Below are 15,017 nucleotides of genomic sequence, written 5' to 3' on the forward strand. Positions count from 1 at the left end.
TTTTAAAGTTGGAGAAACTGGGGGGACCCCTGGATGAAAATAGCAAACTTAGAAATGGAATTGCAGAGAGCTGCCGATCACTTAGGTGACCCACCATAACCCACTCATGAATCAAAGGCAGCCAATTGGGCCACGACTCAGTGGCTGAGAAACACTCACTTAAGGAACTCACTGCGTGCCTCTCCTGAACCAATGGCTAAAACCTGAGATCCACTAGAGCCACGATCATATGGTCAAGAAACACAGACTCACACAGACCCAGTGTGCAGCCACTAAGATGCGAAGATTGGTTTGTGCTACTCCATACCGGCAGGTTAAGTATGACTGTAGGCAACATACCACAGAGCCTCACATGCAATGACCAACAGCCATATGGCCGATCCCAAATGGAGCCGTAAGTCGGCGCATGACTGTACTTGGGTTACCCATCCCCATTTTTTCTCGAAGTAGTAACTTTAAACCTCTCATAGCCCATTAGGGGGAGAACCCCTGGAGTCGGCTGTTGTGCCATGCACAACTTCAAGTCTTTCAGATTATTTGCTGAAGACACATATTCATTTAGTCTTTATCACAAGGGTGTCACCTGCGGTGCGCTGGCGCCCTGCCTTGGGATTGCTGGGATTGGCTCCAGCAGACCCTTGTGACCCTGTGTTAGGATATAGCGGTTTGGATAATGACTGACTGACTGAAAAGGGTGTCACTTCCTACACAAAATATGGTCCAAAAATTGTTTAAAGATGTCATAGGCTGCCTTTTCGCTCTCAATCATCGACTGACAGTTTGATCACCTTGACCTGCTGCTGCTTCAAATGCAAATAAACAGCCTACCTGCAAAGTGCTTTAAGATGATATTTAATGTAGGCAGGCATTATATTAAAATGACTGCCGTCTGTTTATATAACAATAATCATTATACAACATTTAAAAAATTGATATCCGTTACACAAAGTCTCCAAAACCAAACATCTGAGTGATTCTTGCTCTCTTAGTTTACTGAGACACTTAAAACACTTTCACTGAGCTGCAAACTAGTTTATCTTGCTAAGATGTTGTGTCAGTGAGGTAGCAATAAACATAAAAGACAAGAAATCATTATTATACCAAATCATAAACTGCTGTCAAAGTTAATAATTCTATAATTTGGTCATTCAGACAAGCAAGTCCTAAACCAGCTTTTTCTATGCCCCACATCCCTAAAAAATGTTTAATTTATGTCCAAATCTCCTAAAAAAGTAATACAGGTAAAGTTCCGTTATAACGAATATCTGTACCACGAAATTTTCATTACAATGAAGTATTATTATGGTCCCGACAGTTTCCCTACATGACACGAGTCTATAGAAATCTTGTAGATTCAAGTAGATTCAGCAGATACTTTCATTACAACGAAGTGCCCAAAAGACCTTGAAATGCTTGAATGAATCATCCGGAGAGCAGTTAGTTCTGTGGTCGCAGTTAAGTTGTGCACAACGATCCCCAAACAGAAACACTGTAAAAAATAAAAAATTCTTTCTTCGAACTTTCCTTTACTGTTTTTTTTTGCTGTTTTTGCGGGTTTTCAGTAATACCTTTTGCTTATCACTCGTCAACATTTGAAAAACATCCATTGGAATTTAACTCATTGTCACCCTCCTATAGAAACGGCAGACACGAAAAAACAATAACAGTTCATATTAGAAAATAAAAACTTTACATTTTTGCAGGTCTCATTTGCGGCAAAAAGAAAAAATAAAGTGAATTTGGAATTTCGCCAACGACATTGTCAACTTTCTTGAAGAGCAAAAAAAGAAGAAAAATCTCAGGCTGCAAACATATGCGAACTGCTGCACTTAAAGACGTCGAAAAAGCCGTTTTTATGTGGTTCAGTGATGCTTGTTCAAGAAACATTCCTATTAATGTGGCGCTCATTCAAGAAAATGTGAGGTTTCTAAACTCTCTTGGGACCTCCGTCAATGGGACAACACGCCAAAGAGCGTCCCCGAAGTGCGATCACCGCATCTGTGGAAGACTGTGTATCCATTGCAGGGGCCACAACTGGCTCACAGCTCTGCTGTGGCTCTTCACCGACGCAAACAGAAAAGATCTCAATTGGTGATGCAAGTAACATTGTAAATGCAGGCAAAAGAATTACTTGGCCACTAACCTGGCCACGATCCTGTCTGACTGCTGTGTCTGTTTATAGGAGAGTGGCAGATCCCACTACAATAAATAACCCTGCTGTTCTTGTTTCAAGCTGAATAAAACTAGTTTTGCTAAAGTACTGAGACTCAAGTTTTGTGGTGTAAGACAGGGACTTATAGCACGACTCCGATCTTTTAGGATTTGCTTCTGTTGCGCCTCACAGCAGCGCTGTGAGCCTGCTGTTGCCCTGCCTCAGCAACGGACAAACAATCTTACACAGACGCGGCAATCGCGCTTCGGGACGCACTTCAGCGGGACGTTCCCGTTGGGTTGGGGGGATCCCAAAAGAGTTCAGAAACCTTACAATATGAAGAAGAAGAAAAGGATGATTTGGCTCCTGATTGATGACTGTGCTGCTCACAACATACTTCCGCATTTAGATAATGTTTGCATTGAATTCCTCCCATCCAATTGCACAGCAGTGCTTCAGTCATTGGGTTTGGGCATCATTCGCATCCTGGAAGTGTATTATCGCAAAGAAATGCTGAGAAAAATTCTTGTCAGCATAACTTGTAGACAGGAGAAGATTAACATTAATGAGAAAGAAGCTACTGAAATGATTGCAAACTCCTGGATGCAAGTTAAAGAAAGAACTATAATGACAAATACAGAATCTCATTACAACGAAATATTTTTTAGGTCCCTGGCAGTTTGTTGTAACAGAATTTTACCTGTATTACATTTCAAGTTTTTGAACCACTTACAGTATGGCGGGTGAACAGTGAACTAAAAAAAAATAAGCTTTTAACTCCGTTGTAACACTTAGAGCAATTTACCTTTATAAATCGCAATAATCTTGTAAACGTGTCCCCCACGAAGCTTAGACACTCGATTGATGATCAGTCGGTTGGGGTATCCTGTGAAGCACCAAGCACCATGAGGAAATGACACACGATTAACGATCGAGGGGTATAAGGGATTGGAGGTCCCCAGTAAAGCACAGGGTGGTCAGCATGCTGCTAAGCAATAAAACACAGTCCATGAGCTTTGTCCACCCGATAGCACTTGTACTGTAGCTCAAAAATAGATGTGCTGCACAGTTAAAATTGCTGCGCTACTACCTGGACAGTCAGCACAAGAGACAGACTGAGTGTGAGCAGCAGGTGTTGACATCCAATTCAGTCCCCTTTTGTCCCACCCTAACAAAAATTTCAATCAAACCTCAAAATCAGTGAGGTTTCATGATTAGGGCTTGCACAGAAATCAATATTAGCCTTTATGAACAGCAAGTAACTCCCAAGAACGCACATTTCTGCAGCTCATACACTGGAGACAATTGTGTGCAATGCTTAATTCATTTTATATCATACAGCAGGAGTGACAACTAAAAAAGACCTACAAATGACAACACACTGCAGCGATTGCACCATCATAAAAGTTGGACAACACACCTTGCTCAATTTTTTGGGCCAATCGCAATGCAACCTTCCTCTTTGTCACACCTATTCTAAACCAAGCAGATGGTAGCATATTAACCATGATTACTGCATCTTTAAACACTTTTGATAAGTTCTTGTTTAATGATTATTTAATATAAACATTTGACATCTGGTTTAATAAAATTAATATTTCCCCAATATATGGACAACATTTAAATGAATTTCTATAATGACAGCATGGGACCATTAGCACCCACACCCATTAATTCACAGTTTACTCCACGAGCATAAAGTTATTCAACAGTCAATTTCCATACTGACAAAAACCAATGTCCTGGCTAAACTTCTTTTTGTTTAAGACGAACATAACACAGGTAATAAGTATCATTTCTGCACACCAGAACATTGAAACACACATCAAGCTGCATTTATTAAAAAAAAAAAAACTGACTAATTTTGCTTTACTCACAAAATGTCGAAAACAATCAACATTTAAATTTTTCATCTGTAACTATTAAGACATTTTTCTTCATCAAGATCAAAATTTTCCATCAAAACAATGCACAACTGTTTCCACGTTATGCCTCCTCCTAATGATTCTTGAAATTAAATGGATTAAGTCCAAGTGGCAGAAGATCAAATTAGAGTCCGGCGTCTCATCAGTACATTAGTGGAGATACTGGTCTCATAGTACAGAGGTGCAAATCTGTAAGAACTGTTACCTTATAATAAGATGTATCTTAAAGACATTAACCAAATACACTGACAAAAAAAAATAATCTACTTACCAGAAAACTTCCAAAGGCAGAATTGAAGATCGCAGCTGCCTGCAAAAAGAAGCACACCAGAGCAAAGTTAGCATGCAGACATGACACTATGCTGTGTTTAATGCCTTGACGGCAAAACCGTTTCCACCCGGATGAATGTGACCACCGCCCTGGACTATTTCACCGCACTGGGCATTCAAATGAGCCATCTGCATAAGCTGTGTTTAAACATTCGTTGGGACTGGAATCCCTTAGGCACACCAATTATGCCTACTAATGGAGTGCAATCCTGAGCATGCAAAACACCCTTTTTCTCTGCAGTAAAACACCAAAGCAACAAAACAACCATTAAATCCCTTCAAAATATTGCAAATGCAAAGAATTTAACAGCTAAAAGGAGGAGCTGCAAATGCTGAGAACTCATCAAAATATATCACACCAAATGCAAAATGGAAAGTGCTTGAAGCAAAAGCGAACCGAGAAGTCCTTTTCAACTTGTCTTCTAAAAACCCTCACAATCTAAGCTACCCCAATTCCAAGGGGGAAAAAAAAAGCATGGTGTGTAAGAAGGAAACGGCCTTTCCTTACCTTCAAAACCTGCAAGTCATCTTTATCCCCCCCACCCCACAACCAACACAAACCTGCCATCTCTTTCACAACTTCATTCTTAACGCAGAACAAGCAGCTCCTACCCTCTTGACCAAAAATACTGAAAAAGCCACTGAAGCCCAATCGCAGAAGCAAAGTCTTGAATGTCATCCAAGTACCAAAGAAAAACTCACACGTCTGCATGCAGATTTGGGGGGAAAAAAAGAAAAGAGAATGAGGCAAAACCACGAGTTATGGGATATCCATATGTGTGGATTACAAAATGAAAAATAAAAACAACAAAAGATAAAGGCATGTAAACGAGGTCCAGCAAGTTTGATTGAAGTCCAAAGCCAAGTCCAATGAACTGAATCTCCATCCTCTGCATTCTGCTCCAAAAGAGCATATGAAGAGACTGAATAGGTAATGAGCTCTCTGGCTCCAGAGAGCTTAGCTTTCTTATTCATGTTCATAATTAATTCAGTAACTTTGATAATTTCATTAGATTCCTCATTTCCTAGCCTTATCAATAAATTATGGCAATGGACGGCAGCTCCTCTGTGGCTGGGGGAGCACAAAAAAAAATTATAAAAACACTACAGAACCAGACTAAAGGCTGAGGACTTTTGCCTTCCAACTGAGGCACAACATATGGCACACCATGCCATACCTGCAGCTAAATAAAACATTCAACAAGACGTCTGTAAAGCGCCACATTTAATGTAACACCTTCAGCCGTCCCCACTTCTTGCAGAGAAGGAGGAGGAGGAGGAGGAGGAGGAGGAGTGTCACGAGGAAACTTTGTCTCGTGGTGTAAATCACTACCCGCTTGGAATCCTGCCTGCTACTCCAAAATACTGTGAGAACACGTTTATTAAACTTTGAACAGCGGGCGCCAAATTTGGCAAGAGTCATACTGTGCGAAGATGCATGTTTTGCACGGCAAATAGAACAGCAGGTGCTACTCTTGCCCACCTAATAAAATATTAAATATTTTGACTGTATGCTCCACCGCCCCCCTCCTAAAACTGTCTGTAAAGGCTTAATTGGGTGAGGTAATGTTTAGTGACCACCTGCTGAAATATCAAACAGCTTCTGACTTTTTCACTTAAGAAGAATTAACTAAAAACCTAAAACAATTCAAATTGTCATTGCGTGTTAAACTGTACACTGTAAACAAGCAGTCAAAATTCGAAATTAGAACACTGGAACAATCTAGATGCGAACAGGCCTAAATCTGCCCAAGAAAGCTTGCCAGTCCTATCTGTTTAAAATAACATGAACTTGAGTTTTGAATGTTCTTAAAGTTCTAATGTAGTACGTGGTCATGTATTCCATGTGTCTGCGGTTCTCTGTATAAAGAAAAATCATACTAAAGATTGTGTAAAATTTTCCCATAAGTTTCCAACTGTGTCCTCGTGTTCTTGATGAACTTATTTTAAAGTCACCGTCTCGATTCACTGGACTAATTCCCTTTATAATTTTTAACCCTTCAGTCAGGTCTCCTCTTCATCTTCTTTTGCTTAAACTGTAAAGGCTCAGCTCTTTTAATCTTTCCTTAAAACTCATCCGCTGTAGCCCTGGAATCAGCCGAGTTGCTCTTCTCTAGACATTTTCTAGTGCTGCTTTGTCCTTTTTTGTAGCCTGGAGATCAAAACTGCACACAGGACTCCAGGTGAGGCCTCACCAGTGTATTATAAACACACATCAAGGCGCTATAAACCCTGACATTCTGCTAGCCTTCTTAATGGCAGTCTGATACTGATGAGTCCACTACAACTCCTAAATCTTTCTCATAAGGTGGACTCCCGATTTTCAGACCTCCCATTGTGTATTCAAACCTCACATTTCTGCTTCCTATATGTAATTCTTTACATTTATTGACATTAAATTTCACCCACCACAAATCTGCCAAAGCCTGTCTGCTGTCTAAGTCTCTCTGTAATGATCCAAAGGATTCAAGGTTATCATCTGCCAATCCACCTAACTTGGTATCATCTATAAGCTTAACCAGCTTTATTATTTATATTGCTATCCAAATAATTTACGTCTATTTAAAACAAGAGCAGCCCCAGCACTGACTCCTGCTGGCCAATTCTGATAAGGTTCCTTACACCATCACCCTCTGCTTTCTGTGTCTGAACCAGTTTTGCACACATCTACACACCACACCCTCAGCTCACATATCTTTTTTTTGTACATTGCAACAGGTACACATGTCGTAAATGTAGGAAGGACGATCCTTGGGTGTGTGGGAACTGTTAACATTGGAATCTGATGATTGCATATAGCGCTGAACTGACCTCTCTGTACTATTCTTTCCTCTGCATGTCCTGGAGTACAAAAGAAACATAAAATACTGCAAAATGTGGGGACTGGCAAGATCGGGGAAAAAAAAAAAAAACATGCTGTCACTGATTACAACTGCAAGATGATATGCGAATGAATAATATGAATAATGTTGCATCCGTGCCACAATGTTTTCCAAAATGTACTATACAGGTCATAAAATGAATAATTCTAAATAGGATATATACCTATGTCTGTATTTTTTTTTGTCATTGTGGCTTTGACATCATGGACCATAAGGTGCACACTAATTCAGCGTGAGCAGGAACACTCAGTAAAACTGAATAAAAAAAAAAAATCAAGTGACGGTGAGATACGAAGAAGGCAGATTCACCAGCGTTTGTGTGCTAGGTTTTACCCATTTAGATCAGAGAATGTCCAGTTCTACTGCCTCAAAACACCACTCACATCTACAGTTATTCCCAGTTTCAAATAAAAAAGTTATCGCGTCAAATCTCTGGGTGGGAAGGGGGGTGGTAGTATATATCGTGATCGTGAATGAGAGAATAAAAGTGAAAAACAAAAACTGTAACTTTTACAAGTGCTATAAATGTAAACTGGCTGTTACAGACGCAAGCCAAATGCATGTGTGTACTGTATAATATTAACAATAAGAGCAGCTCACTACTGAAAACAGTAAATGGAGGAGACAGTCAGGATCGAACCGGGGACTCTTGATTACAAGTCAACAATTATTACATATACGCTACCTGTTGTATTGTCCTTGAACCTATTGTGAAAGTGTTTATTTGATCTTTGGACTTCAGGCTTCACACATTATATAGTTTATGCCTACATTTTGTCATTTATTACTAAAATATGAAAAATTATTGTAGAAACGGAACACACATGAAATGCATGTGTTCCAAATAACGATCAATTATTTCCACTCTAAAACTCCAGCACTTCACTCCCAGATAATCAAGGTATGAGGTAGGAGAACTTTGTGCACGTTCTGCGGCGGTGGGGGGATGGAAAAGCAGGCTGCTTGTCTTTATCGGCACATTTACAGGACAAAAGACGCCGACGGAGAGGTGCGAAGGGATTTAAGGTGGGCCAGATAAGTTTTTTCGCAGGCTCTGGTAATTCTAGTGTTAATGGCTAATCCAGCCCTGGAACAATTTGTAGTGAAATGCTTAGTTGCAGGACTCCAGGACTCATGACTGCATTAGGACTGCATTAAAAATAATGAAATAAAAAAATAGGAAATAAACAATAATAGAAATCATTATGCAAAATGAATGCAATAGTAATGAATTGTATGCTGACATTTAGAAATGTATATTAAGTTTGTTTCATAAAACATCTTGTAATGCTGTGGTCTGTAATGTTAGGCCTTACACAACATGTCGCGGGACAACCCGTTAAAGAAGTGTGTAGTGAATCGTCACTGAAATCCTGCACTGCAATGGTCACACCCACCAGGCTTCTTCCTAAACCAACTGTTCCCAGTTTATGCACTTTAAACAACCATTGGGGTTTCATGTAGAGAGCTAAACCTACAAACAAAACAAAATAAAAGACAGGAATAAAGAGAGAAAATTCAAATTGTTGTTATCCATTAAGGAGCTCACTAGCACAAGGTAACTGAAGCTTAATAATTAATCTGCACATTGTAATGAGCCCTGTGACAGTGGAGACAGACAGACACACAAACACACACATAGACCACAACAGCTACAGGGCTCCACGTAATTTAAGAAACACCTCTGTCTGCTACCATACCTTTCTGTCATTGTCAATTTAACTAATGCATCATTGCATGGCGTAACAACAGTGAATGGAGTTTAGATAAGCATTGTGGACTAAGGATATACAGTACAACGTGTTAAAACTCTGTGGCTATTTAGTCCTGGCATGTTTGCATTTCCAATTAGGCAACAATGTTACATTTCTCTATTTATGCATTTAGGCAGACAGTCAGAAGGTGGATGTGGTGTAGCCTCAACTGTGCATCTACTGGTGTCATTAGGCGTATTTGTTGATTTGGGAGAACTGAAATCCTCATCTCCTGTGGCACTTCATCATCAGCTCTCTTAAAATCAGTCCTTTAGACAGAGTGTGACACACCCTTTACTTCTAATGTATTGTTTGCAGTTCTGAGGTGTTCACAGAAAGTGGTGTCTCATTCTGGACTAACGTTAACCTTCTGTGAGTTAGACCTGAGTGCTTTAGAAACCATTTGTTTTCAGTTACACTTATTATATGTGCCATTTCAGTTGAAAAGTTACTATGACAATTAAACAGGGTAACCCGGCTGGCACCCCAACATTTCTTGGGATCGGTTGTTATACTTTGCATGATCACACCCTATTATTTATTTTTTGACAGCACAGTATCAGCAGGATCTCTCTTATTACCACTTGTACATTATGTGAAGCTACCAAAACCTTAAAAATGCATGCATCCATTTGAATTAATTTCTTCAGCATTTAACTGTACTGTCATTATCAGCCATGCTTTATGCAGAACATACAGCACAATGAATGTTAGGAGGCAACAAGTTTCTATATTAGTTTTGAAAATCTTAAAATTGTTTGTTTTACTATAACTTGCTTTAAACACATTAATAATTACTATATATAAGAACTGGAATGCCATCTTAAAGTATCTGATTAACAGCCAGGCAGAACGCTTGCTTGTAAGTTTCTAGTTTTGTTCTTAGACCTGTGCTGCAAAAGCAACCATGAGTCAGTTGTCACACACAAAATAAAAATACTAGAGATAAATAATAAGTCACTTATAAAAATGTAACATTGTAAGAATGCAACACCAAAATTACAGGTAATATTCAAAATACACACACCTCTTCAACTGGATTTCTAATTGTAATGTTACAATGTGTAATCCTAAAGAATTAACTCCATTTATGCTGCAGAGGCACATTTAATTTTTCTCTTGTTGTAAAGACAATTCATAAAAGGGTGGGCCTAATATTTTTTGTTAGGCATATATTCATTAAAAAAAATAATAATAAAAGTCCAGTTATACTGTGTTGTGTAGCACCAGAAAAAATGAAGCTGAAAGAAAGGAGAAGGGCTTTGGAAGATAGAGGGTTGAAGATAAACAAGAAGAAGAAAACAGAATATTTGATATTTAATGATGATCAGGATTCAGATGTTTGAAAGCTGTTTGCAAGCAGTGGAGAAATGTAACTATCTGGGATCAATAGTACTCCAATATGGAAAAGTAGATGCAGAGATAACCCATAGAGTGCAGTGAGGATGGAACAACTGGAGGAAGGTATCAGAAGTATGGTGTGATCGAAGAATTAAGGTGATGGTTAAAGGTGAGGTTTTTAAGACAGTGGTAAGACCAATAATGATGTATGGTGATGAAACATAGGCAGTAACAGGAGTGCAGGAGAAGAAGTTGGATGTGGCAGAAATGAGAATGTTGAGATGGATGTGCTGAAGTTACAAAAACAGACAGAAAATTAAATGAGACAATCAGATGTACAACAAAAGTGGGAGAGATAGCTTAGAAAGTACAGGAAAGTAGGCTTAAATGGTATGGACATGGGATGAGGAGAAATAGTGAATAGGTGTGCAAAAGAGTGATGGGAATGGATGTCTAGGGGAATAGAAAGCTAGGGAGGCCAAAGCGGAAGTGGACGGATAAAGTAAAAGAAGATTTGAAGGAAAAGAGCTTGATTGGTGAGGAGGTGCAAGACCAAGCTGTTTAGAGGAGGTTGATCAAACACATTAGCCCCACACAGAAATGGGAAAAGATAAAGAGGAAGAAAAAGTTATACCAATGTAAATGACAGTTTTTTGTTGAAACATATTTTATGACATCCTGGATTCCAGCCATGTTCTGTATCTGTTGTAACAATGAACTGCAAAGATGCACACCTTCAGGGCTGGAACAGAAGTTGCATACATTAGTACTGGAAGGACCGGGAGGGAGAGCTTTTTCAGGTCATTATCTCCCCTGGACCAATAGAGGGCAACCCCTTTGGCTTGCAGCGGGGTCACGGGTTTGGAACATGGAAGTTTAAACCTGCTGGGGCCCGTGGCCACTGACATGGGGCACCTGAACATTTACCGAGACCTGTTTGACAGCACTTCTGCTACACCCAGAAATGCTGCCGGAAGGTCATTGGATACCTGGAGTCCTTCCGGGTGTCCTATAAAAGGGGCCAGTCACCACTACTCAAGGGCCAGAGTTGGGAGGAGGAAGAAGGATGAAGCTTGAGAGGAGGAGTGGAGGCAAAAAGGAGAAAAAGACTATCATTGTCTATGTTGCTGCTCTGTTGTGCTGTAATCTGGGGAGTACGAAAAGAGTCTCCCCACTATAAATAAAGTGTGCTAAACTACTGTCTCAGCCTGTCTATGTCGGAGTGGGAAGGCTGTACGTACCCCTGGTTTCCACAGTACCAATGAATTTGGCAGCTTGAGGGTATCAGACAATTCCAATGACCTTCAATATTTAGCAACTATGTAGTTGTAGACTTTCCAATATACTCTGTAGTGGGGCTGTTGGAAAACCCATTGGTAAAGTTAATTAAGCTAGCGGTGGAGTTTCGTTTCATTTGCCAGTGCCGACATCAAATTCTGCAATTTTGTTCATTTCCTTTTGCTATCTAAACATAAAGGGTGTATGTGAATACATCATTCGCTCTTATCTTGTTTGTTCATGACTCCCTCTAACAGGACTAGTAAATTCAGTAAGTTACTAGTTGATAGTCCCTCGCTAACGTCACTTGTTTTGAGTGGTGGTGATTGGTAAAAACTTAAAGTCAATCTTAAGTTCTAAATTTTTTTTTTGGTACATGTATGCTCACACATGTGCGATTAGGACACAACCTGAGAGCTCATCTAGTTGCAAATCCACCCCGAGCAAAGGGTTGGCGCCTGTTACACAGGGGCTTTCAGCATTTAGAACTGCTAGGCAAGCATTTGAAGAGAGATGGGGACAACTACAAAAATGGGTTTTGTACTATTTCTGTATGTTAGAGATGAAATTGAATCCTCTCCTTGCCTTGTTTGGAACCTAAGTAAGGGCCTGCACGTGGAGAAAATAGTATAAAAGACTTGGACAGCAGCCGACGGACAGATGGGTGATATCGTCATCCGTTCTGAAAATCCTTCCATCGCAGCGACGAAAATGGCAGACTGTATACATCGAGATCCCACCTTGATAAAGTCTTGCTATGGCTTCCTCGTTTGTAATGCTGTGTAAACCGTCATTAAAGAAATCTAAGTTATTTTCTCTTATGTGATTTCTTATTGCCATATCACTATGGGAGAGGTATCACCTTTTAATATTATATCTAATGTCACACACGTGTGAATAGGAGGCAGCTGAAGGGCTTGGAGAATGATGGTAATACATCTGCCCAGGGGGTGGCAGGGTGCACTAACGCTCTTTCTAAGTTCCCTGCAGACCTTTCCTGGGAAATCCCACCAGGAGCCACTGCCTTGACTCAGAACATGCCACTTTCGGCCCCGAGCCTGAGGACGGCATCACTTCTGGTCCCGGCCCAGAGGACAACATCACTTCCGGTCCCAGCCCCGAGGACGACATCACTTCCCCCAAACTTCCTATAAAGCCTCACTCCTTTCCCCTGGAATTCAGTTCTGTTTTGGACTCTGTCTTGTAAACTTGACTTACAATTCAAACATTTACTTTGTGCAGCCAGGATACAGATTATGCGGGTGGATGCCCCAAACCTTTGCCATGTCTCATGTCTCTGCTTGTCACACTATATAGCTTCGGGTTACTAAAAACAAACTTATTCCAACTAGGGAACTTTAGCCCCTACAGGAAACATGCTCCTCCTCCTTTTGATCCCTACAGATTGGATGACCACCAGTCCCAGTGACATCACTGCAAGGTTACCATCTCCTGGCCCCGCCACTTCCGGTCTGGCTTCCTCTTAAGAGGAAGCAGAGCCATTTTTGCCTCAGTTGATAATTTGGTTGTAGTCTGAAAAGATCTATAAACCTTTTTGCCTTTTATTTCTTTATTTTGGTCAATAAATATAAAGTGTTTGGCATTGAGGTGCCCCAACTCTTTCTGTCTTTGCATTTCATTACAATATATACACTTTCTTAACTTTTTAAGACAGTGATTCTTAACCTTTTTTGAGCCACAGACCCCTTTAAAAATCTGATGAAAGCTATGGACCCAGAAATATTCACATAAACACAACTTTGCATGCAATGAACAGAATGTACTTTATTTATCGAGATTTGTCTCATACATATATGACATACACAAAGTATTATTAAACTTTATAGTAAAAAACCAAACCTTCATAGACAAATAGATAAGCAGGTACACACCGAGTCTGATTGGTTTTTCACGACACCTGCACCTGCGTTTCTCCATACCGCACCCTTATGCACACACATCAATTTTCAGCCAGCCACACTTGAAAGTAATTGTATCCAATTAATCCTCACCAGTATATGAGAAGATAACCAAGCTGTGGATAAACCATGGAAAGTGAGAATTAGTACCTTCTCTTATGGAGTGGCACAAGACGGCGGTCGCGCAGAGAATGATGACACATGTCTAAATGGTAAACATGGGCCAACAGCAAGTCATGAGACGCCTAGAGGTCGGCGTTGCAAGCAGCGGCAGGATGCGTGTTCTTTCATTTCTTCCAATGGGAAACCATTGATTGGGACAAGGGGGAGGGCTCCATGGTGACTGCTATTTTTCTTGTGTGACATTTTTCTTGCAGTTATTTTCCTTGTGTGTTATTTTTCTCACGAGTATGTAACTCATGCATTTGGCTTAGGCGAGATAAATACTTGCAAGAAACATAATCCATGCAAAAAATAACAGTGAGAACCGTAACCTGCAAGAAAAAAATCACACGAGAAAAATCAACAGTACCGGGCTGTATAGTGAAAATAAATGTTCCTTTTTATCTGACCCTCACGGACATCCTGAAACCCATCCATGGGCCCCTACCTCAGGTTAAGAACCCCTGTTTTAACAGCTAAAGTGACACTAATGGTTTTGCTGTGTATGTTTAAAGTGAATCCATATTTTAATCAAGGAAGATACATATTAAAATGCATGCAGGCAGCACATATTAATTTTCATTTCTTAAAAAGATTACAAAATAGGGTTGGCAAGCAAAATGACCCCTTTTATTGGCTAACTAAAAAGGTTACAATATGCAAGCTTTCGAGGCAGCTCAGGCTCCTTCTTCAGGCAAGATGTAATACACAACATTCATAATGGCTAACACGGTAATACACCCTAGTACTACAAAGTAGGGTTGGGTAATTTACTGACGCTGTACCTGATACACACTAATGATGCACAGTTAATACGAATAATAGTAAGACATGAACTATGAACAACTCTCAACGTTTATAAAGGTCGATTGCTAATTCAAACTTCACAGGAGTGGTGCTGCTAGCTAAAAATATTCTGTGATAACAATGGGCAAAAAAAACAGCACCTCCAAGTTTTAACTTGTTGTAAAATTGTGGGGGGCAGCCAAGGCAGTTATGGTGAAAGTATAGAGCCCTCCACAATGTTTGAAATGAGAGGACAATGTAGAAAAAGTGTTGTCATTTGTACAAGCTGTGACCGAAATGTATGCAAACACCCTTTATTTAAAGCCTGCAATGTGAACCTTTATCATATCTGAATAGCTTGATTTGTAATTTTAGACTGTGGAGAAGAGGGTTAAAAATCATGTCAAAATGTTACTTTATACATTTTAAACCAAACATTATAGTAGGCATTGTATATACTAAAATCAAATTCAATGTAGGTAAAATTT

At 39.9% G+C, this 15,017-nt stretch overlaps 2 protein-coding genes across 2 annotated transcripts in view; both read right to left on the reverse strand.

Annotated features, from left to right (window-relative positions):
• LOC120528520 (sodium/bile acid cotransporter 7-A-like) overlaps positions 1-5,382 on the reverse strand; it is a 292,565-nt gene extending 287,183 nt beyond the window's left edge. The window contains exons 1-2 of the mRNA XM_039752698.1: positions 5,110-5,382; positions 4,349-4,387 (exon numbers count right to left, since the gene is read on the reverse strand). Coding sequence (XP_039608632.1) covers positions 4,349-4,387; positions 5,110-5,382 — 312 coding nt within the window. The remainder of the gene's footprint in view (positions 1-4,348; positions 4,388-5,109) is intronic.
• Positions 5,383-13,643: 8,261 nt separating this feature from the next.
• LOC120527122 (sodium/bile acid cotransporter 7-like) overlaps positions 13,644-15,017 on the reverse strand; it is a 181,528-nt gene continuing 180,154 nt past the window's right edge. Inside the window, exon 5 of the mRNA XM_039750215.1 lies at positions 13,644-13,697. Within this exon, the coding sequence (XP_039606149.1) occupies positions 13,671-13,697 (27 nt within the window). The 3' untranslated portion in view covers positions 13,644-13,670. The remainder of the gene's footprint in view (positions 13,698-15,017) is intronic.

The sequence above is a fragment of the Polypterus senegalus genome, chromosome 4, assembly GCF_016835505.1.
Source record: "Polypterus senegalus isolate Bchr_013 chromosome 4, ASM1683550v1, whole genome shotgun sequence".
NCBI classification, from domain to species: Eukaryota; Metazoa; Chordata; class Cladistia; order Polypteriformes; family Polypteridae; genus Polypterus; species Polypterus senegalus.